The sequence below is a fragment of the Rhinopithecus roxellana genome, chromosome 14 (genome assembly GCF_007565055.1).
Source record: "Rhinopithecus roxellana isolate Shanxi Qingling chromosome 14, ASM756505v1, whole genome shotgun sequence".
Classification (NCBI taxonomy): Eukaryota; Metazoa; Chordata; class Mammalia; order Primates; family Cercopithecidae; genus Rhinopithecus; species Rhinopithecus roxellana.
Window position 1 is genome coordinate 104,791,742 of NC_044562.1, and position 22,213 is coordinate 104,813,954.

Here is a 22,213-nt window from a genome sequence, read left to right on the forward strand (position 1 = left end):
AACAGGATCTCACTATGTTGCCCAGGCTGGTCTTGAGCTCCTGGGCTCAAGCAAGCTGCCTGCCTCAGTCTCCCAAAGTGCTGAGATTATAGGCATGAGCCAGTATGCCCAGCCCACACTGTCTTGATTACAGTAGCTTTGTAGTAAGTTTGGAAATCAAGAAGTGTCAGACCTCTAACTTGGTTTCTTTTCACAATTATATTGGCTATTCAGGGGTTCCTTGAATTTCCATATGGATTTTAGGATGAACTTTTCTATTTTTGAAAAAGATATCGTTGTGATTTTGATAGGGATTGCATTGAATATATAGATCATTTTGGGTAGTATGAACATCTTAACAATATTAAGTCTTCCAAGCCATGAATTCCATTTCCTTGTGGCTTCTTTAATTTCCTTCAGCACCATTTTGCAGTTTTCAGTATACAAGTCTTTCTCGTTTGTATCGTTTATTCCTATGTATTTGGGGGGCACTATTGTAAGTGGAGTTATTGACTTCCTTCTGGCCAAACTCCACATCGTTCTTCCTGTCGATGACCTGCCGGCCTCTGCCGGCGCCTGTCAGTGTGCTTTTGTACCGGTGTGTTCCTCTGGATGTCCAGTCGCTCGTCTCTCCTCCCACTAGGGTCTCGGGGGGTTTTATAGGCACAGGATGGGGGCGTGGCAAGCCAGGGTGGTCTTGGGAAATGCAACATTTGGTCATGAAAACAGAAATGCTTGTCCTCACCTAGGTCTGGGGGCACGGGCCGGGGGTGGAGCCCTAACCAGGGACCCTGTCATTCTCCTCCCAGCACTTCCCTGACCCTGTATTAATTACTTACTCTGCCTTGGAGGAGATAGAAAAAAGCAGATCGTATATTATTGAGAGCATGAACCAACTTAAGTGTAAGGAAAATTACAACAGCATGTAGGCAATATTTAGTCTTCTATACATTTCTTTTGAAGCATGTTTATATAAGGTTCTGCCAGTATGATCTGGATTAAAAAAAAGAACTTTTCCTGTTCCAAATGTGTGCTATTTACGTTATTAATAGAGTATCTGCAGAAAATATTTACTAAAGCATGATGAAAATCCATTTCCCCTGCAAAGATGAGTACCATAAGTGCCTAAGATCTCTAAATGTTGCTAATAATATCTGTAAGGCACTTAAAATTTTTACTTCTTTTTATTCTTCTCTCTTTTTATCTCCTATTTCCTTTGAGACTCCTCTATTCATAAATGACCCCATTGCTTTTGCTTCCCTTAGCAAGTTAAGGATGCACAGTAATGAAAAAAACCACCAAAATCTAATAAAAATGTCTAATTTGCTTTCTCCTTAGGTTTGGCTTCAGCCATTCCTTTCCCACTGACTCAGCAGGTCTGTCCAGAAGTCACCACTGTTTCAAATGTGTTTCTTCTAACTTTATATGTTCTAAAAATAGCTTTCTCAAGATAGTTTCAACTTAGCTGAAAAGTTCAATGCTAGTTAAGTTTTAATAGTCATGATTTTCTTGGTAGGTGTGCATGTGGAAGCATGTATGCAAGTTTTCTAGATTCTGCTTTTGACGCATTCATACTGGAAAGGGGGCACTGCCACCAATCACTAAACAGTAATTCATTCAGCTGTTTGGGAAGTACATTAGTGGATGTAGAGCCTTAGATTAGTTCCTGAGCTTTCACATTTTTCTTCAGTGAACATGCAGATGTAAACACATTTGAATAAGCTGAGACCTACCTGTGCCTATGAACACACTGATTTGGGAGACAAAAAATTGCTACTTTAATTTCTGTTTCTTTCTCCCCAGGCAAGTATGGTAGGTGGGTGCATGTGAACTCTGTATTAGTAAATGCTCATTCAGAAAAGCATAATATCTTTCCTCCTCCCTCCTGCCCAACCTTACCCCATGCATATTGTGGCATGGTTTGTGTGGTGTGTGGCCTAATTACAAAATAGGCCACATCGTACTCCAAGAAATGCATTGCTGGCCATATGAACTTTACTACCTATGCTTTGAAATTGGAGCTGGACTCTATTCCATGCAAGAATTAAGCCTCATATGCAAGAGTCAGATTCTCCTCACTCATGTATTTCTGGGAATTGCACTGGCATTCGGCATTTATTAGTAATGTTCAGGGTCTTTGGGTGTTTTCCTGCTCCATGTTCTAAAGAATTAATGAGAAATGCTTACTCTGCGGCCATTCTGTGCACTTCATTATGCTTTAATGACTTTTTTATTTCCCAGAAACTTAATATAACCACTTCTTTTTTCCCCTTTTAAGGTTTGAACAGGCTTTTATTACCAGTTTGATCAGTAGTGTGGTAAAAATGAAGGACAGTTATTTTTGGATAGCTCTTCAAGACCAAAATGATACAGGAGAATACACTTGGAAGCCAGCAGGGCGGAAACCCGAGCCAGTGCAGTACACACATTGGAACGCACACCAGCCCAGTGAGTAGAGTGAGCTGCATCGCCAACCCTCCCTCACTTCTGGCTCCTGTTTTCTTTACTCCAAATTCCTTCTTTTTTTTTTTTTTTTATTATTATTATACTTTAAGTTCTAGGGTACATGTGCATAACGTGCAGGTATGTTACATATGTATACTTGTGCCATGTTGGTGTGCTGCACCCATCAACTCGTCAGCACCCATCAACTCGTCATTTATATCAGGTATAACTCCCAATGCAATCCCTCCCCCCTCCCGCCTCCCCATGATAGGCCCCGGTGTATGATGTTCCCCTTCCCGAGTCCAAGTGATCTCATTGTTCAGTTCCCACCTATGAGTGAGAACATGCAGACTGCTGTGCTAGCAATGAGGGAGGCTCCGTGGCCGTGGGACCTTCCTGGCCAGGTGTGGAATATAATCTCCTGGTGTGCCCGTTTGCTTAAAGAGCAGTATTGGGGTGGGAGTTACCCGATTTTCCAGGTGTTGTGTGTCTCAGTTCCCCTGGCTAGGAAAAGGGATTCCCTTCCCCCTTGCGCTTCCCAGGTGAGGCGATGCCTCGCCCTGCTTCAGCTCTCGCTGGTCGGGCTGCAGCAGCTGACCAGCACCGATTGTCCAGCACTCCCTAATGAAATGACCCCAGTACCTCAGTTGAAAATGCAGAAATCACCGGTCTTCTGTGTCGCTCGCGCTGGGAGTTGGAGACTGGAGCTGTTCCTATTGGGCCATCTTGCTCCGCCCACCTACTCCAAATTCCTTCTACCCCTTGGTCCACCTCCTTTGATTCTTTCTTAATGTTTTCTTAATGCCTAAATCAACTACAAGGATCAGCACAGGTTAACAGGGGGTGACATATGGCTGATCTTTGTTTTTATTTATTTATTTATTTACTTTACTTATTTGTTTGTTTGTTTTGAGACAAGGTCTCGCTCTGTCACCCAGCCTAAACTGCAGTGGTGCAATCTCAGCTCACTGCAGCCTTGACGTCCCGGGCTCAAGTGATCCTCCCACCTCAGCCTCCCCAATAGCTGAGACCACAGGCATGCGCCACCACACCCAGCTAATTTTTGTATTTTCTGTAGAGACAGACTGGTATTGAACTCTTGGGCTCAAGCAATCCGCCCACCTTGGCCTCCCAAAGTGCTGGGTTTATAGACATGAGCCAAATTGCCTGGCCCGATGGTCGTTTTTAAAAGTATAATCCGTATGAGTCATTTGACATATTAAAGGTATAAATTCATCGCTCAAGACCACCACTGCCTTTATTAGAAGCAAGTCCAGTTTCTCCCTCCTAAAGTCTTTCTCCCCACCTGCACCCCACCCCCCACCCCATTATCTAAGAATCTCAGGCACTTGCTCAGTTCAGAATGGTCAGTTAAACTTCAAAGTACAGTGGATGGGCACATATGCATACATCCAGTCAGTTCACAGTCACTGCCTGGGGTACCTTAACCAGGATTCCAGCTCTACTAGTTCATCCTCAGGTGTTCGGCTCTGAATCCCAAGGCATGAAACTGTACCATGTTGGTCAGTACCAGAGAAACTGATGGCTTCCGCCACAGCCTACACTAGAACCTGTCTCTGTGGAACAAGCTTCAGGCTCTTGTATTAAGCTGAGGTCGACAGCCTAGACCCAACAGCCCCTATATTTCAGAGTGAGTTATTGCTTGCCTGGATCTCCATCAGGGCAATGCCAGAGACAACAGCAAAGAGTTACCAAGTTTGTATCTAGAGGAAATGGCTTAGGGGCCCCAGGCTCTTCCCTCCCTAAAGAGGAGGGAAGAGACACAGAGGTAGAAAATGTTTTTAAAATATTAACAAACATGGAGGAGAGGCTGAGTAATTGGAATGATAAAAGGAAAGGTTAGAATGAATGGGGAGAGGCAGTATTTGAAGAAAGAATGCTTGAATAGCTGTGTAACAAATAAAAACAGTAAACATTTATACAATAAACGTTTATTAGAATATGCCTCATATTTTATATAGGAGATTTAAAAACCACAAATTCAATTTCTGTAATGCTTATAAGACTATTGAGGCTTCCTACTTCCTTCCAAGTGCTGCTTGAGTTGTATCCCACGAGATTTAGTAGAGTTTTATAATGTTTCAATTTAGAATACATTCTAATTTCCAATATGAATATGATTTCAACCCATAAATTATTTAGAAGACTTTTTTAATTTCCTAAAATACAGGTGTTGCTAGTTCCTTTTGTTGTCAATACCTAATTTAATTGCACTGTGGTCAAGAAATACTGTTTGTTTGGTGCCTCTCCTTTCAAATACAAAGTTGGTATTATGGCCTTGCATGTGATCATTTTTTTTTATATATCCCATATGTACTTGAAAAGGTTGCATATTCTGCTTTTCCTACATGAAATGCTTCATATCTGTCAACAGATTATGTTAAATGTGTTGTTCAGATCATCTATAGCCTGAATATTTTTTGCCCACGTGATAAATCAATTGCTGAGAGTGTTAAATATCTCCTGCTACAATGGTGGATGTATAAACTTCTCCCTGTAGTTCTGTCGAGTTTTTATATTACATACTTTTTAGGCTGTTTTATTAGCAATGTACAAGTTTAGAATTGTGATATCCTACCTGTGGTGTCAAAATTGGTATAGTATCCTGAGTGATCCTCTTGTTCTCTCAAAATTATTTTCTCCATAGAGTTAATTTGTCCATGAATGTAGCTACAGTAACTTTGTAAAAATTAGTATTGGCCTAGTACTTTTTTTATTTTTTCTAACTTTGAATATTTTTGTGTTCTTAGAGTTGATGTATCTCTTATAAACAGCATATAACTAAATTTTTAAAACCTTATTCACACATTTGCTGTCCTTAACTGGAGAGTTTGGTTTACTTATATTTTTTGTGATTATGTGTAGAATTGGATTCATTTCTTCCATTTTATTATGTCCTTTCCATTTATCCTGCACTTTTTAGTCGTGTTTTCTCTTCTTTCTTGCCATCTTTTGAATTTATCTTTTTCTTCTTTTCTCATTTCATTCTTTCCCCTTTACTTATCTGGAAATTGTATTATCTAAATCTATGTTTTTATATGTTACACTAGCTATTCAACATGCCTTCTTAACAAAATCAGCAATACCATCTTTGCTCTCATCTTTAAAAGGATTATAATTTGCTGTTGCTGCCTAGTTTTGAAAATTCTGAACTATTTCATTTCTGTTAGCCATGATTTTGTTGTTGCTATCTTTGCAATGAATATTTGTTTAGATGTATTCATATGCTAACTATATTTATTTCATTTCTAGAAAGCCTATTTCTGTTTTAATTTGGTTTGTGGCTCTTTGTAGTCACTTGTTTCCTACTCATATTTTAAAGATTCTCTTTTATTTCCTTAAATATATCCAAGTTATTTTGTATTTGGTTTCTAGCAATCTCATACCTGAAGTTTTATGGGTCTGTTTCTGGATCTCATTTCTTTCACTTTGTGGGTTTTGCCTGGAACTGCTGACTTTTCTGTGTACTTTATTTATGGGAGTTCTCTAACCCCTAGTTGAAGTTGGGCTCCTCCAGTGAAAATTAGCATTTGTTTCCATCACTCAGTTTGAGGCACTACCAACTAAGGACCACTTTATAAGCTCTGACTGAGGTTTTCTTGAACACATAGGTAGCATGAGTTCGATGACTAACCTGCATGAAGTTTGAGTTGTGGTTATAAATTCTTTAGAAAGTTATTTCTTTTCTTATTATTCACTGCCAAGATTGACAGAGACAAGTTTCCTTACAAACAGCTGAGTGAGTATGTTCTCATGTACGCTTACCAAAAGTGACCATTTGGGATTCTATTTTATGCAAGTTTCTTCTATTAGACTTTTCATTTTGTATATCTGTTAAGCTTCATCTCCTTTCCCTCAAAATCTCCATATAACTATCAAAGCAGATGCTCAAGGTCTCCAGAATTAGAAAGAAACCTTTAGGGTAAATCCCACTAGGAAGGTAGTTTGGCTACCATGGTTCATACTTTTACTTCATTTGCAAGCTCTATAGATTTGTTTATTTTATGCCAACTCAGCCGTACATTTATAAAGATGTTTTCAAAATGTTTTATCTAGCATTTCAACTAGTTTGACTGAAAGAATCTTTCAGGGTACGTAATCTGCTGGTTATTTCTCATAGCACCATTTATTTTAACACATGAGATTTTAGGACAGAGAAGAGATAAACACATGTATTCAGGGTACTGCTCAATCTTTGAGATGTCTCCCTCTGTGTTTTTTTTTTTTTTTAATTTTTCTTTCTATAACCCTATTGCATAATTAAAGCCATTCATTTAATGAGCTTTTATAGGGCATTTGTATGACAAGGGACATTTAAAAATTACCTAATGTGCATGCCTTCATGTTGCTGTAATCTAGGAGTGGTGATAGCAAATACAACAAATAACTCGTATATACAGTCTTAGTCATTCCTGCTGCTATAACAAAATATCACACATTGGGTAATTTATAAATAACAAAAATGTATTTCTCACAGTTCTAGAGGCTGGGAAGTCCAAGATTAAGGTGCTAGCAGATTCGGTGTCTGCTGAAGGCCTTCTTGCAGCGCCCTCACATGGTGGAAGGGAAAAAGAGCAAAACGAGAGTAGAACACCCCCTCAGCCTCTTTTATAAAAGCATTAATCCCTTTCATGAGGATGGAGCACTCATGACTTTATTACTTCCCAGAAGGCCCTGCTTCTTAATACTATCACATATGAATTTTGGAGGGATATATTACATTCAAACCATGGCAACAGGAAAATATGTGGTGAGTGCTGTAAGAAGTATAAAATAAAGTATTCTAATAGTTAAATGAAGGGAAGATTTATTGAAGTTACCATAAAAGTTCAAGAGGAAGTGGCCTTTCACCTGGGATTGAAAATGTCTGAAATATAGTAGGATTTAGTGGTTAAAGAAGTAAAAAGAATTTTCTCAGCAGAAGCAAATATATGGATGGGGCAACTCTGAGAAATTTGAGGAGCACTGTGTATTTAGAGATTAAGATATATGCAAAAGAGTTGTAAAAGATAAGGCCAGAGTAGGATATTGAAACCACAGCCTAATATTACAAGCTAAAGAGTTTTCACTTCTTCTCTAGGTATAGGAAGCCACTAGAGGTTTTGGATCAAAAAATATTAAGATCAGAAGTGTTCTTCATTGAAGGTGTTAAGTAAGGAGATATAAATAGATATAAGAGACTGCACTGCAGGATAACATATGCATAAAGAGTACCTACCAACTACTGAGTTGGACTAAAGTTCAAATTCCAGCATTATGATCTCAGAGAAATTACTTAATCTCTCCATATCTCAGTTTCCTCTTCTTTAAAATAAGGATAGTAATAGTATCTACCTTACAGGATTGTTGTGAGGATTAAAAGAAATATTACATAGTTGCTACTGCATTGTAAATAATTAATAAATATTAGCCTTTCTTATTGCAGAGAAATAATTTGCAGGATTTTACCTAAAGCTACAGACAGTGACATTGCTAACCTATTAGGGTTCCTCACCCATACATTGTAAGATGCAGGACCTATTCTGTGCTGGACCAGTCACCAATGTGAGCACCCTGGGAAACCACAGAGCTTTAAAGGAAGGTATGACTGTGGCCCACACACACATTTCCCCAACACTTATGAGCTAGTGTTAAACGTTTTTTTAAAAATTCCTTTAGACCTCCTGAAATTAGAAGAAAGAAAAAAGAGAGAGATCAAAGAAAGTCAGTTTACTTTCTCTCTGTTAAATACATGGTTTAAAACCCTGTACTTTTGAATACTTAAGTTTAGAAGTTACACCATCCTAATGAGTAAAGAGCTGAACAAACTGAAAAATCAACAACTCTTCTTAGACCCATCACAAGGCAAACCACTGCCGCCCAAAACTGGAAAAATACAAAGATACAGAGAATCACAACTTCCTGGATCAGAAACCCATCAGCAGAAACCTCCAGAGGAACCAGTGCTGGCAGAGGAACATCTGAACTATCATTGATAAAATTGCTGGAGGCTCAGCACAGACAACTCTGAGGGTTCTCCCGGGTGACCCAGTCACAGGGGACCCCCACACTTTTGTGAGTTCTAGTTCTAGGTAATCTATCAGGTTATCACAGTGAAATATCAGAGAAAAAAATCCCTAATGCTTCCAGCAGAGGGAGAGGAAAAGGAACCATTTTGAAATATAGCAAAGCATTCTGTTCCTAACAAGGCCCCACCTCAGGAGAGGCTATTTTATCAGACTGCTGCTGGAGTTTTATCAGAGCCTGACTCATCTGGAAGAAGGGAAATCTACAACTCCAGCCAGCTCTATCCTTTCATGTGATGGAAAGGAAATACCCCGCTCCAGCTCTCTAGCCATCCTGTCCCACCAAGCAGGGAAAAATAACTGAGAAGCATTCGCTGGTCAAGGGCGCAGTCCAGGAACACAGGCTCACCAAAAGGCTGAAACCTAATGGTAAAATTGTAGAACACTTCCCCTCCTCTCACACCTTACCATTCCGTCGCAAAGGCCTGTTTACTGCGGTTTCTTTTACCCAGTATATTACATCCACTTTTCAACGAAAATATTACAAGACATACTAAAAGGCAAGAAACACAGTTTGAAGAGACTGAACAAGCATCAGAGCCAGTCAGCTATGACAGGGATGTTGAAATTACCAGACAAGCAATTTTTTAAAAATATGATTAATATGCTAAGGGCTTCAATGGGAAAAGTAGACAACATGCAAGAACAACTGGATCCTGTAAGCAGAGAGGTGGAGAGTCTAAGAAAACAAAACAAAACAAAACAAAAAGAAATGCTACAGATCAAAATACCATCACAGAAATGAAGAATGCTTTTGATGAGTTTATAGTAGACTGGACACACAAGAGAAAAGAATCTCTGAGTTTGAGTATGTGATAATACAAACTTCTGAAACTGAAAAACAAAGAGGAAAATGACTGAAACAGAACAGAATATTCCAGAACTGTGGGACAACTACAAACTGTGTAATGGGAATATCAGAAGGAAAAGAAAGAAATAAAGGAAAAGAAGCAATATTTGAAGTAATAATAACTGAGAATTTCCCCCAAGTTAATATCAGACACCAAACCGCAGATCCAGGAAACTCTGAGAACACCAACCAAGATAAACGCACGAAAAACTACATGCAGACACACGTAGACATGTATTCGAACTTCAGAAAATGAAAAATAAAGACAAAATCTTGAAAGAAGCCAGAGGGGAAAAAATACCTTACCTCTGGAGGAGCAAAAATAAGAATTATATCTGACTGCTCTTCAGAAATCATCGAAGCAAGAAGAAGGTAGCATGAAATATTTAAAGTGTTAAGAGAAAAAAAACCCTGCAACTTAGGATTCTATACTCTGTGAAATTATCCTTTAAAAATGAAGGAGAATTTTTATCAGATTTTATCTGATTTTTATCAGACAAACAAAAATTCGGGAAATTTGTTGCTAGTACATCTACCTACCTTGCAAGAAATATTCAAAGAAATTCTTCAGAGAGAAGGAAAATGATATAGAAGCTCAGATCTATGTAAAGAAAGAAGGAGCATCAGAGAATAAATGAAGGTAAAATAAAAACTTCTATTTTTCTTATTCTTAATTGATCCAACAAATAATAGTATGTTTAAAATAATAGCAGCAATATATTCAGACATAGGTGAGATAGATAGATGATAGATGATAGAGTTGCTTTTATACTAGTGAAATGAGTGACAGAGATGGCGCAAGGGATGAGAGGGACTTTGGGTGGTTGTAATGTGTCCGTGTAGGTTCATCAGTGGTAATAAATGTACCACTGTGGTGTGGGATGTCTATAGTGAAGGAGATTGGAGGGCAGTGGTGTTAGAGGGGAGCTCTCTGCATTTTGCACTCAATTTTGCTGTCAACCTAAAACTTTCTGTTATTAATTTTTTTAAATTATGCTTTTGAAAGATGCATGCAAAGTGAAATGAAGACAAATTAGTTTTTTGTATATAAACATCAGTTTAGGAAATTTGTATGGAAACTGGTGACTTTCCATAGCTCCAAACAAGTAACATAATTCGCTCAACAGAAAGACCTTGTTCTACAAATCTATGAATATTATTAAAATAAAGAGAGTAATAAACTTCCATGTCACACTATACTGCAAAAAAAAAAAAAAAAAAAAAAAAAAAAAAAAAGTTTAGGTATCATTTCTATACACTTAGGAATTTTGTTAGGAATGTCTATACTTGTCAAAATAAATTAATACATTTTGAGTAGAGAAAATCTTTGGTTTTTAATATTAAGTTTCTTGGGGGCATATTTAGATGTCGGAAATCTGGAATTGAAGCAGAGCTTCTTGCCATTCATAAGTTTCTGCTGTAATTTATTTGAGTGGCACTACTCTTTTTCTCTTTTCCCTAAAGCAAAAATAATGCCATGATGTTCAGTTTGGCTGCTCAAGCTGATTGACACTGAGTAAATTGTCTCTGAATAAGATGAAAATGTAAATCTTTTTGAAGAAAATAGCAATATAAAAGCTTCTGTGTTTCCCTTTTTCTTTTAAATTGCAACTTGCAGAAACACTATCTAAATCACCTTTTCTTTCCTGCCTGTCACAAAATAATACATTAGCTTCGTCCCCACGTCAGAATCTTAATCCAGCAAAGACTAACTACATGAATTGACCACTGAACAGGAAGCCTACAGCTTTTTGTAAACTCAGCCAGGACTCTGTCTTTATGTCATACCAGCAAAATATTCACCCACCCCACATCCCACACCACAGTGTATATTTGCTACAACTGACAAACCTGCATGAACACATCAGAACCCCCAAAGTCCCTCTCATCCTTCCTATCATTCCTGTCACTCATTTCATTTGCATAAAAGCAAATCAGAAGGAAATCACCTTTCCGCCATTTTTTTTTCAACTTAGTATTATGTTCACCAAATAGTATTACCACCAGATGGTATCTACCAGTAGTAGAACCACCAAGCATCAGAAATTATCAATTCATGACCAATCTTCTTCCATCTGTACCTTCACCCCTTTCCCATATTTTTTCATAGCAAATCCTCAACATCGTATTGTTTCATCTATAAATATTTCAGTATTATTTCCAAAAAATGGAGACTTCTTTTTAAAAGACATAATAATACAATTATCACCCCTTAAAGTAATTAACTATAATTGCCTATCATTATAAATCTTCAGTTAATGCTCAAATTTCTAAATGGCTCATAAATATTATGTAACGTATTTTACAGCTAGTTTGAATCAAGATCCAAAGAAGGTTCATGCTTTGTAATTGGTTGATAGATCTCCTAAAGTCTGTTTTCATCTCTGTGTTTCCCGCCCCTCCCCAATTTCCACCCCTGCCTTTATTTGCTAATGCAAATGTGCTTTGTCTTATAAATTTTCCTGCAGTCTGGGCTTTGTTGATTGTATTCACATCACATTGTTTAATGTGTTACTCTATTTTCTTTTTCATAAAATAGGCATTTTTATTTTTAAAAAGAATGAAAGGATTGATCAAAATCAGATTTTTTTTTTGAAAGATCGTTTCATAGGTAGTTGCGTGCTCTGTCTGGAGGCACATAATGTCCAATTTTTTTCTCTTTTTGTGATAGTAGCAGCCTTTGATGGTCAATTCTTAGATCCATTGACTCATTAGGGGTTTCTTCATTTATAACTGGGATAGTCCTATAAAGAGGTAATTCCTTTCAATCAATTTTTTGTTACCCCATGGTACAATTTTTATAGGAAACACAGAACAAATGCTTAGTTCTTTCCCTTTACTAGCTTTCAAAATAATTATTTCTTCATTAGCATCCTTCATCCATGACCCATTAGAGGTGTTTTTCTTTTTTTAGCATTACTTTGAAGTAAGGGTTTTAAACATAGTTGATATGTTTTAGTCCGTTGGAATTATCCTTTTTAATGCTCAAATTGCCCCATCTTTGTGATGGGAATCTCTTCAAGGAATATCTTCTGAATCCTTCTGATGTGATCCTAGTAGTCTTTGATAGTGTCCGTGCTATCTGGTATGACAAGATAGAAACTTCTGCTGCAGACCTAGAAGCATCCATTGCATCAAGGAACCCTGGTTTCTTTCGATGGAAAATGATATTATTTCAGCATCACAGACTGGGCTTCTGGGTTCTCGTTGTTTGTGGTTTGTTATTGTTTCTAGGCCATTTCAGTGGATAGATCTAGGAAGTGTGTTTGTGGGCATGTGCGTGTAAGATTAAACACTTTTTGAGCTCAGATTCATACTTGCAATTTGAATTCAGGACTACAAAGTTAATTAACCTATATTTTAACTATATTTCCTTTCTTTCATGCCAAATTTCCCATTCTTAAAACACCAGAAAGTCCTGTTATTTTTAGTAAAAAGCGACAACAAAGGCTCTCTATGACAGTTGGTATTTCAAGAGAAATGAAATATTCACATGAAACAGGAAAAATGGTTTTCATCCATACTAATTATTGCCACTGATTAAATGGAAAGATGATAAATTAGCTTCTCAATCAAGGAGAAGCTAATGCTTAGAAACTAAAATGTAATTTGTACCTAAATTCAAGATTCAATATAAGTGGAGGTTGCTCTATGGTGAAAGAAAATAGATGAGTCTATATTTGTTAAGACGTTCAAAAACACTTTTCCAAGTTATATTAGAGGCTCATAGGTGTCTGTATTGAGAAAAATAAACACTTTCGATCAGTCCTTTGCAGCCATCCATAACTCAGGCTCTGTGAAAAATGTTTTGTATCTAGACCTAGATACCCCTGGCATGTTCCATTCCTGTGGGATGACTCCGGGGCATGTTTACCCCAATTGTTCCGAGCCCGTGGAAATCTGCAAGTGACAAGGAAAATAAGATCCCAATAGAGCAAGTCAGGTTTATTTTCTTGAAAGTGCCCTGCACACAGTGAGGAGTAGTAAGAAGCCTGTCCCATCAGTAGGCCGATCCATTTTAAGGCTCATCAGAGCTCTGAAACGAACCACCACATAAATAAGGATAAACCCAGTCTAATTTCTGAGAAGCCCTTAGAACATTGACATATCTCCTCATAATCATGTAAGTAACTGTCATGCAAAGTAAAAATGTGACAGTAGATCTTCAAGGAAATGCTGTGGCCACACACAGGAGAGAAACAGGATCAGGGGAATGTGAGAGAGCTCCATGGAACAGGAGCATAATTTTAGGGGAACTCATTCATTCATTTATTCAACTGCTTATCGAACGCCCACCCACTCACTCTGTACCTTGATACTGTCTCACAGTAGACCCAAATAAATCTGGTTTCAAATCCTGGAGCAAGCCCACTACGTTTGTGACCTTTGGCAAGTTACTAAGCCTCTGTGCCCTAATTTTTCCATCTGCACAATCAGGCACTAATGCCCGTCTCAAAGAGTTTCTGAAGTTAAACAGGGAAAAGACCATATAAATTGCCTAGCACAGTGCCTGGCAGATACACAGCATTGTAGGAAACTTGCCTAGCCTACCCAAAGAGCTTCACTTTCCTCTGTTAGAGGAGAGAAGGAGAGAGAGGGAAGGTGAGAGGGTAGAGGACTTGAGAGATGAGGATGTAAAGGGTTGTTGCGGGGGAACTGGAAAATAAGTAGGCAGACTCAAGTGAAATAATTGCCTAGAGGCACTGAAAAGCCAGCACAAAAAGGTTTGGTCAATGGGTTTGTTTTTAGGTATTTGAGCAGAGAGGTGGACAGTGGAGGTTTTCCCAGCTCACTTAATTTTGCATAGTTAGATAACTTGGTGAATTAGAATTTCTTAATTGACAGAAAGTCTCCCCATTCATGTTTGCAGGAGAGAGTGAGTGGGGTGAGGGTATGGCAGGTAAGGAGAATCTGTCAAAATGTGAGATTCACCACTGAGAATAATTATTTTTCTTCCCCAGTGGGAAGTGAGTTATCAAATTTAAGAACATTTCTCTGAAAGAAAATTCGCCTCTGCTCTTTCCCACACCCTTATCCTTATTATTTGGCTTTGCAAGCATCCCCACAATATAGGCTTATAAATTTAGTTTATCTCTCCCTTAGCCTGGTCTCCCTTTATTATACCACTTTACTGCTTCTTTGAGGCTGAGACTCTAAAATTTGGGTCAAATGTTCCATTAAGTTAACCACTTTAGAATACCAATACCACTCCTGCAGCACTTTTCATCTTCATAGTGGTTCACAAACATCTCCTTCTTCACTAATGAAGATGAGTCGAATATCTTATAGCATCTAAAACCAAAGCTATTTAATCATTGTCTGATGTGGGAAAGTGAGACAAAATGCAAGACCAACAAAAAAGTATATTACATTTCAAACTTGCTGATTCAAACTTTTGAAAAATTCTTTGAACATACAGGCAGAACTCATGCCACAAAATCCTAGTTTTTGTAATGAAAATGGCCATAAGCATGATAGCAGCATTGCAGGGGTATATTTAGCTTTTCATATTTTATAGAGTGCTTTTCAATTCATTATTTCATTTGATCTTCATGAAAACCCATGAGAAGAAAAGGAATTATTATTCACATATTTTAGACAAGGCCTATTGTGATTAATTCACATCCTCAAGTTTCCAGTTACTGAAGATTTGTGCTGGGACTAGAACCCCAAACTTCACGCTCCAGGTCCGAAGTTCTTTCCACTACCTGTGCTGTGCAGTTTCTGGAGGTTCCACTGGGGCCCCTCAAAGGATGGGGGAATGGAGCAGGAATGTGTGTGTTCCCTCCTCTTTCAACTAGAGCAGCTCCACAAATATATTGAATTCGGGGCTTCCACATGGATTTCTCCGGTTCGGGTTTATTGCACAGAGCATGCAGCATCTCCTCTATTGTTCATGATCCAGCTGGACTGTGAGCTGCATTCTGAAGTTACTCAACAGGCCTTCAAAGCTCCACTAATGGCAGGGGCAGTTACATACTATAATCTCTCCCCCTTGCCTGCCCACAACCTTGCATCTATAACACCAGCTAGCTGTTCTCAGCCAGTAGAGCCGTCTGATGGATTTTGGATGCACCAACTCTTCCGTGACTTCCTTTTCTTCTATATGAGACATAGCGTGTTTCCTCTTTTACCACTGGCCATTTTTCCCTTTGAGGCTCTCTGATTAATCACACAGGCCTAGGGAGTTCTTCCAGATCAGAACCGCCTTGCCATGGTGATGCTGGTGCCTATAACACACTTGTGCAGCCAGGACTGTTGAAGACACAAACACTCATACACTCATTCTTTAGCAAATGATTCCATTCCTAAAGAGATGCTCTATGTCTTCCTTTGTCTTCTTTCTTCTCACTTGCACTCTTCGTTTTCCCTCTCTTTTGTCTTTCCATGAGCATAAAACAATCAGAACGTAGATGACAGGCACAATGCCAGTTACTCAGTATCTGAAAACATTGAAGCCATTACTTCTGAAGGGAAATTAAGCAAGATAAATATCAAGTAGCAAGTGACGACATTTTTTAAAGAGTCTTCAGGTACAGAATCATCGCAAGTCTTCAGATGCTTTGTCTATAATCACTCTCTTTTTACAAGCATGCCTTGAAAACTCATGTCTCCTTTTCATCCTTCAAAATTCAGCTCAAATGTCACTTCCTGCAAATGTTTTACTGACATCTCTGGTGAGGCTCCATCACCCCTTCTGATGTCTCCTCCAGAACTTTGAACACACCTTTTACTATGGCACTTTACACATTATATTTATTACAATTGCTTGTTTATGTGTCTGTATCTCACACTAAACTAAGAATTGGTTTTGGTTTGCTTTGCTTCATCCTTTTCTTTCAAGCAGCTAATATACAACCTAGCTGAGCACATTGCAGATGTACAATTTTTTATTGTTGTTGATGAATGTGAATTTAGTTAATTAAATGATCACCCAGGATTCAAGAAAAAACAAGCTCATTCTTACTCATTTTAATTCTATTTTTGGAATAGAATTGCTTTCTACTATTCTTCACTGAAATTTGAAGTGTATTTTTTTTTTTTTTTACTGTCATGAGTTGTATAGATTTTGCTGACAAACTTAAGAATCTTAATTTATACATTACTTCTGTGGAAAAACACATTTTACCTTCTAAAATGTTCAAGCATACACAAAGAAAAAAGTGGAGTTTTGTCAGCCTTGTCCCTGCCCCCAGATCTTTACCTCATTTAAAGAATTCATCTCATTCTCTTCATTCTTCCAAGGTTTACAGTTTGGTTTTCTGTTGTATAGTTTATGGTTTACCTTGAATCTGTTATTCACATATTTTCCCCTGTTGAATCCAGTTGTTAGAGGATGAGCACTATGCACTTTTCATTGTTGATTTTTCACAGTGAGATTTCGAAGTATAATATTGAAATACGGGGGATATTTTGGTTCCAGGTAGGAATAGCTCCTAATTCTTCATCATTTGCCATCTGAGCACAAAGCAGACAAGGTCCAAATTTCAGCCTTCACACTCTCTTTTCTCTCTTTCCCATCTTGCATTATTTTCTCCAGAGATGAAGAGAAATGACATAATCAGGTCAATAAGACATTCGTTTTCATCTTGATTGTTCCTGTCTGGGTGCTAATTATGAGATGTCAATTATTCAACACTCTAAAGAGCAGTCTTCTGAGCACAAAACGTTTTAGTTGTCTGGTATTAAAAGTGCTTGTTTTCTGCTTTTAGGCTACAGTGGTGGCTGTGTTGCCATGCGAGGAAGGCATCCACTTGGTAGCTGGGAAGTGAAGGACTGTCAGCACTTTAAGGCAATGTCCTTGTGCAAGCAGCCAGTTGAAAATCAGGAAACAGCGGAGTATGAAGAGAGATGGCCCTTTCACCCCTGCTATTTGGACTGGGAGTCAGAGCCTGGTCTGGCCAGCTGCTTCAAGGTGATACCAAGGTTACATGGGCATTCTTAACAGGACTAACACTATTTTAATTTGATCCATGTATCCCAAATTCCTTTATTCCAGGACTCTTTTTTTTTCCAGAACAGTGCCTGACAGACAGCAGGTACTTAATCAACATTTGTTGCCTGTCTCTGTCCTTTCAATCATATTCCAAATAATTTTTAAGTAAAAAAAAAAATCGACACATCTGGTGATATTGAAGGCTTCCTCATGAAGATTGATATCTGTTCAGCAGAAATACCATGCACTTGGCCAGGCATGGTGGTTCATGCCTGTAATCCCAGCACTTTGGCAGGCCAAGGCAGGCATATCACTTGAGGTCAGGAGTTCCAGACCAGCCTGGCCAACATGATGCCAACATGATGAAATCCCATCTCTACTAAAAATACAAAAAGTAGCCGGGCGTGGTGGCATGCACCTGTAGTCCCAGCTACTTGGAAGGCTGAGACAGGAGAATTGCTTGAACCCAGGAGGCAGAGGTTGCAGTGAGCCGAGACTGCACCACAGCATTCCATCCTGGGCAACACAGCAAGACTCTGTCTCAAAAAAAAAAAAAGAAAGAAAGAAAAGAAATACCATTAATCCCTGGAAGGAGGGCACTGTGCTCTGGTTATCACTCCTAGGGGAGAACTCTAAACACCTAACCAGTTTCTGCATAAGTTCCTAGCTCTGACAGGAGTTTTTGCACAAACTTGGCTGCCAGAGTATGAATCTGGTGAGACAGAATTCCCACACAACAAGATGGGCAAAATAACTTTATTACAGGGTGAGTACTCCTTTTCTGAAATGCTTGGAACCAGAAGTGCTTTGGATTTCGGATTTTTTTTTTAATATATATTTGCATAGTATTTACCAGTTGAGCATCCCAAATCTGAAAATTCAAACTCCAAAATGCTCTAGTGAGCATTTCCTTTGAGTGTCTGGTCACTGCTCAAAAAGTTTTGGATTTTGGAGCATTTTGGAGTTTGGATTTTTAGATTTGGGATGCTCAACTTGTATTCACAGACAGGCAGCAAGAAGCAATCGAAGCCTAGGATCTATGGTGAGCATTCCCCCAAGGCTCAGGAAAGCACCCCCAGGAAGATGGAATCTTGTCTGCACATGCCCCACTTTGCAGGACAGCTGAGGGCTCCGGAAAGCGCTCCTCTCTGGGTTTTTATCCGAGGTACCACCTGGATCACTGAGCTAAAGTATTGCAAGACATCCTATTCTAGGAGGGATAAGGACAGTTCCTCCTTATCTCATGATATTGCACTCTCGGTACACTCTGCCTGAGAATTGCCAAGAAAAAGAGGAAGAGCTGGGTCAGCAAGGGTCATCTGGGGACCTGTCCTCCTGCAATATTGTTAATACACCAAGTGAAGGAGGCAGACACTCAGAGGGTGTTAAGTCGTATAATTTCATATTGTTTGTAAACCAACAAATAAAGTTTTTATTATTGAATGATACAATTTTACTAATAAGGATAGCTTTTGCAGCTTGCCAGACACCTGAAGATCAAACAAATTAATGCATATGGTTGATTTGTATGTGTATAATGTGTGTGTGTGTGTGTGTGTGTGTGTATGTGAAGAAATTTCTATTTTTAAAATCAGCTTTAGATCCTACATTTAAATTAGTTCCTACAATCTTGTCAGAAACACATTTTTTGAAATATGATTTTTGAAAATGTTTGGTGGTTTTGTTTTGGTTTATTTTACAAATAGGGTTTCACTAAGTCTTGGGAGAAAGTTCCCCAGCAGCTCTGCACGGCAGAGCAGAACGAAGACAGACTCTATCTCCGGAACTGTTGTAGCTTGTACATGGCATGAAGTGGCTGTGAATGTGCTCAATTTAAATTGTACACATATACAATCCTACATTACATTCATAGAATAATAGGCCCAAAAGTGGCCTCGCCCAGTAATAAGTTAAACCTTAGAGATCAGTAAACTGAGGCATGTGAAATGTAGTGATTTGCCCAAGATCATGATTATTTATTGACAGAGTTGGAATAAATCCCTGGTTTGGGACTTCTGGTCTGGTGCCTTTTCTACTATATATCACCCTGATATGTCAACAAATGCATGGTGTGTGTGTGATAGGCATAGTAGTAGGATTTATGAATTTAGAGTGATTCAGGAAGAGGTTCCCAGAGGAGGCAAGTTTTGACATATAATTTAAAAGATGGAAAGGTTGTTCTGTGGTCCACAGGACTTGGAAAGATTCTGTTCTCAGCAAATAAGAGCCTGGGGAGGGCTGGCCACAGGGTGTACCTGTCTGGCATCAGAGGCTCAGGCTTAGTGCCAGGCAGTTAAAAATAAGAAGGGTACAGAGGACTGGGATTGCAAGCTGTGGGTCTTCAGTCCCTTTCCCCAATCTTAAATAAAGCCAACAGAAGACCTTCCATTCAGCTGGCTTCTTCCTGCCACCATGAAGACAGCTGAGAAGCAGCAGAGATTTTAGAGACAGCTGAACCACTGCATCTGCCAGTTCAACTAAGATCCAAAGACTCTAGAAATAGAGCTACCCTAGGTCCCAGGTCTCATTTCTCATTTCTTGCCCTGGGTCAGGCAGAGTAATGATCAGTCTGCTAATTCTAATCTGTCAGAAGGCAGTCTGGTGGGATGGAAGTTTATGGACTCTGAAAGCAAGGAATTGTAGGTCTAATCCTAGCTCTGCCAGTTTATAGCTGTGTGACCTAAAATTCTTAACCTCTCTTGGCCTGACTTTATTTATCTATTGACAAATATTTACTGAGGGACAAGTACATGCCAGTCACAGAAGATTTAGGGTGAAAAAAAAATCTTCAAAAAGCTCATTTATAAAACTGAGTTTATTACATTCTCATCAGGAATTTGTTATGAGGATAAAAGGAACTAATAATTTTATGATGACTGGGCACATTCTAGTTCAGTAAATGTTACTTCCTCCCACTAGATCAGCTCTTATAAAGAATAATGACAATTATATTAATATTACTCTCACTTTCTAGAGCAGAGTTTAACAACCCCACCTTATCTATAACAATGTTAATTTATTTTCTTTTACTGTACAGGTATTTCATAGTGAAAAAGTTCTGATGAAAAGAACATGGAGAGAAGCCGAAGCATTTTGCGAAGAATTTGGAGCTCATCTTGCAAGCTTTGCCCACATTGAGGAAGAGAATTTTGTGAATGAGCTCTTACGTTCAAAATTTAATTGGTAAATACTTGTTAATTATGAAAAATTACAGTCAAATATTCTATCTCTCAGTAATGGCTTCTGAGGGGTGAGTATCTCAAGTAGTTATTTAAAATTCCCATATTTGTATTACACCCAAAGCCAAGAAAAATAAATATAGTTTTATATTTATAGTTTTATATTTATCTTGTACCAGGTTCTCATTTCATAAAACAAAGAACAAAGTGACAATTGTTTAGATATTTGAAATCTTTTCTTTGTGCCTCAAGTCAGAACTGTAGAGCTTTCCTGCCAAACTCAGGAATTATCTACCCCAGTGGTTTTCAAAGTGTTGTGGAAGGATCCCAAGAATCCTGGAACCCCAGGAGTATGAGAGGGCCATGTAGGCAGAGCTCCTGGTTCCTTCCACGCCTCACCAGAGCAGCTCCAACCAGCTCCACTGCTGATTATTTTGTATATAATTCGATCCTATGTAAGATTTTGTTTGAAAAAAAAAAAGAGTCCCAGTAATTTTTTTTTTAATTCCAACCCAACCTCCTAAGTTTTCATTTGAGGAAACAAACTTTCTCTTATCTGTATCCACCATGCAAGTTTACAGAACCTTGAATTCAGTGGAGTTAGAAATTCAAGCTTAAATTGGAAGAACTCTCAACTGTCTTGTGCTACCTCCCACCACATACCGTGGTCATCTGCTGTCTGCGTAATTCCTTCCAATTTCAGAATGCTTCTTATTTGGGAGAAAGCCCATTCCATTGCAGAAGGTTGGTTTCAAAGAGCAGTTTTCTAGTAAGCTAGAAATCTGCCTCCCCTCAATTTGAGCTAGAGCAAATACAGATCAAATCTATGCTATTTTCAAATATTTGAAGACAGTCATCTTGTCCCCTTCCTGTGAACCCCCCACTCCCCACTTTGGCCTCTCACTTTGGAATGTTCTGTCAGTCAGCCTGCACTGTGAGAGTATCTTCTGTGGAAGGGGCACAGTTACATGCATAGCTGGTTGGAGAATTCAATAGATGTGACAGACAAAATCCTGCCTCTGAGGATGTGGTGATCAGCACAACTTCATGGCTCTCTATATTTATTTAATGAAAACAACTATAATAATAGGTACTCTGCTTCGAGCTCTGGAAATCTGAAGTCTCAATGAAACACTGGCCTGAATCCCAGAGAAAAATCCCGTACTATTTTTTGAGGAAAATCCTCCTCGCCTTTCCCACAAGTTTCCCTGTAGGACATTCCCATGAAAAGATTAACATGCAACATCTATCAAATTATTCATCTTCCACATCTACAACAATGACCTTAAAGCTGGGAGTTTTTGACATCTCTCCATGTGAGTCTTGTACAGGATTCTGCAGGGAAGGAAGGAGATTTTATGGTAAAATATGTTTGCAAAACAATGTACAGTCTTGGAGATTTGCCATGTACATTAGCATCATAAAAGGTTCTAGAAGGAAGCACTTTCTTTGACCACAAATCCCTTTTTTAAGAACACTTATTGGCATCCCACAGAACTGCTAGTCCCTTCGGGAAATGCTGACATGAGGCCATGACTCAGGAACCTGGCTCCTCATCACACTTGGTCAGGACACCTTTTTTACAGAGCTTTCTGGCCTCACACCAGAGCTGCTGAGTCAGACTCTCTGAGTCTGAAGAAAAGTTTAAGAAGCTTCCTGGCTAATTGGATTATCAGCTAGGTCTGAGGCCATAAATCCAAGGAATAGGTGATAGTCTCCATTGTTCAAAGTTACATTT

The 22,213-nt window shown here is 38.7% G+C and overlaps 1 protein-coding gene across 6 annotated transcripts in view; it reads left to right on the forward strand.

The window, feature by feature from the left end:
* The window catches only part of PLA2R1 (phospholipase A2 receptor 1), a 144,610-nt gene that overhangs the window by 55,196 nt on the left and 67,201 nt on the right, over window positions 1-22,213 (forward strand). For all 6 annotated transcript variants that reach the window (XM_030916996.1, XM_010379111.2, XM_010379112.2 and 3 more), the window contains exons 11-13: window positions 2,258-2,427; window positions 17,073-17,275; window positions 20,334-20,479. In XM_030916996.1, coding sequence (XP_030772856.1) covers window positions 2,258-2,427; window positions 17,073-17,275; window positions 20,334-20,479 — 519 coding nt within the window. The remainder of the gene's footprint in view (window positions 1-2,257; window positions 2,428-17,072; window positions 17,276-20,333; window positions 20,480-22,213) is intronic.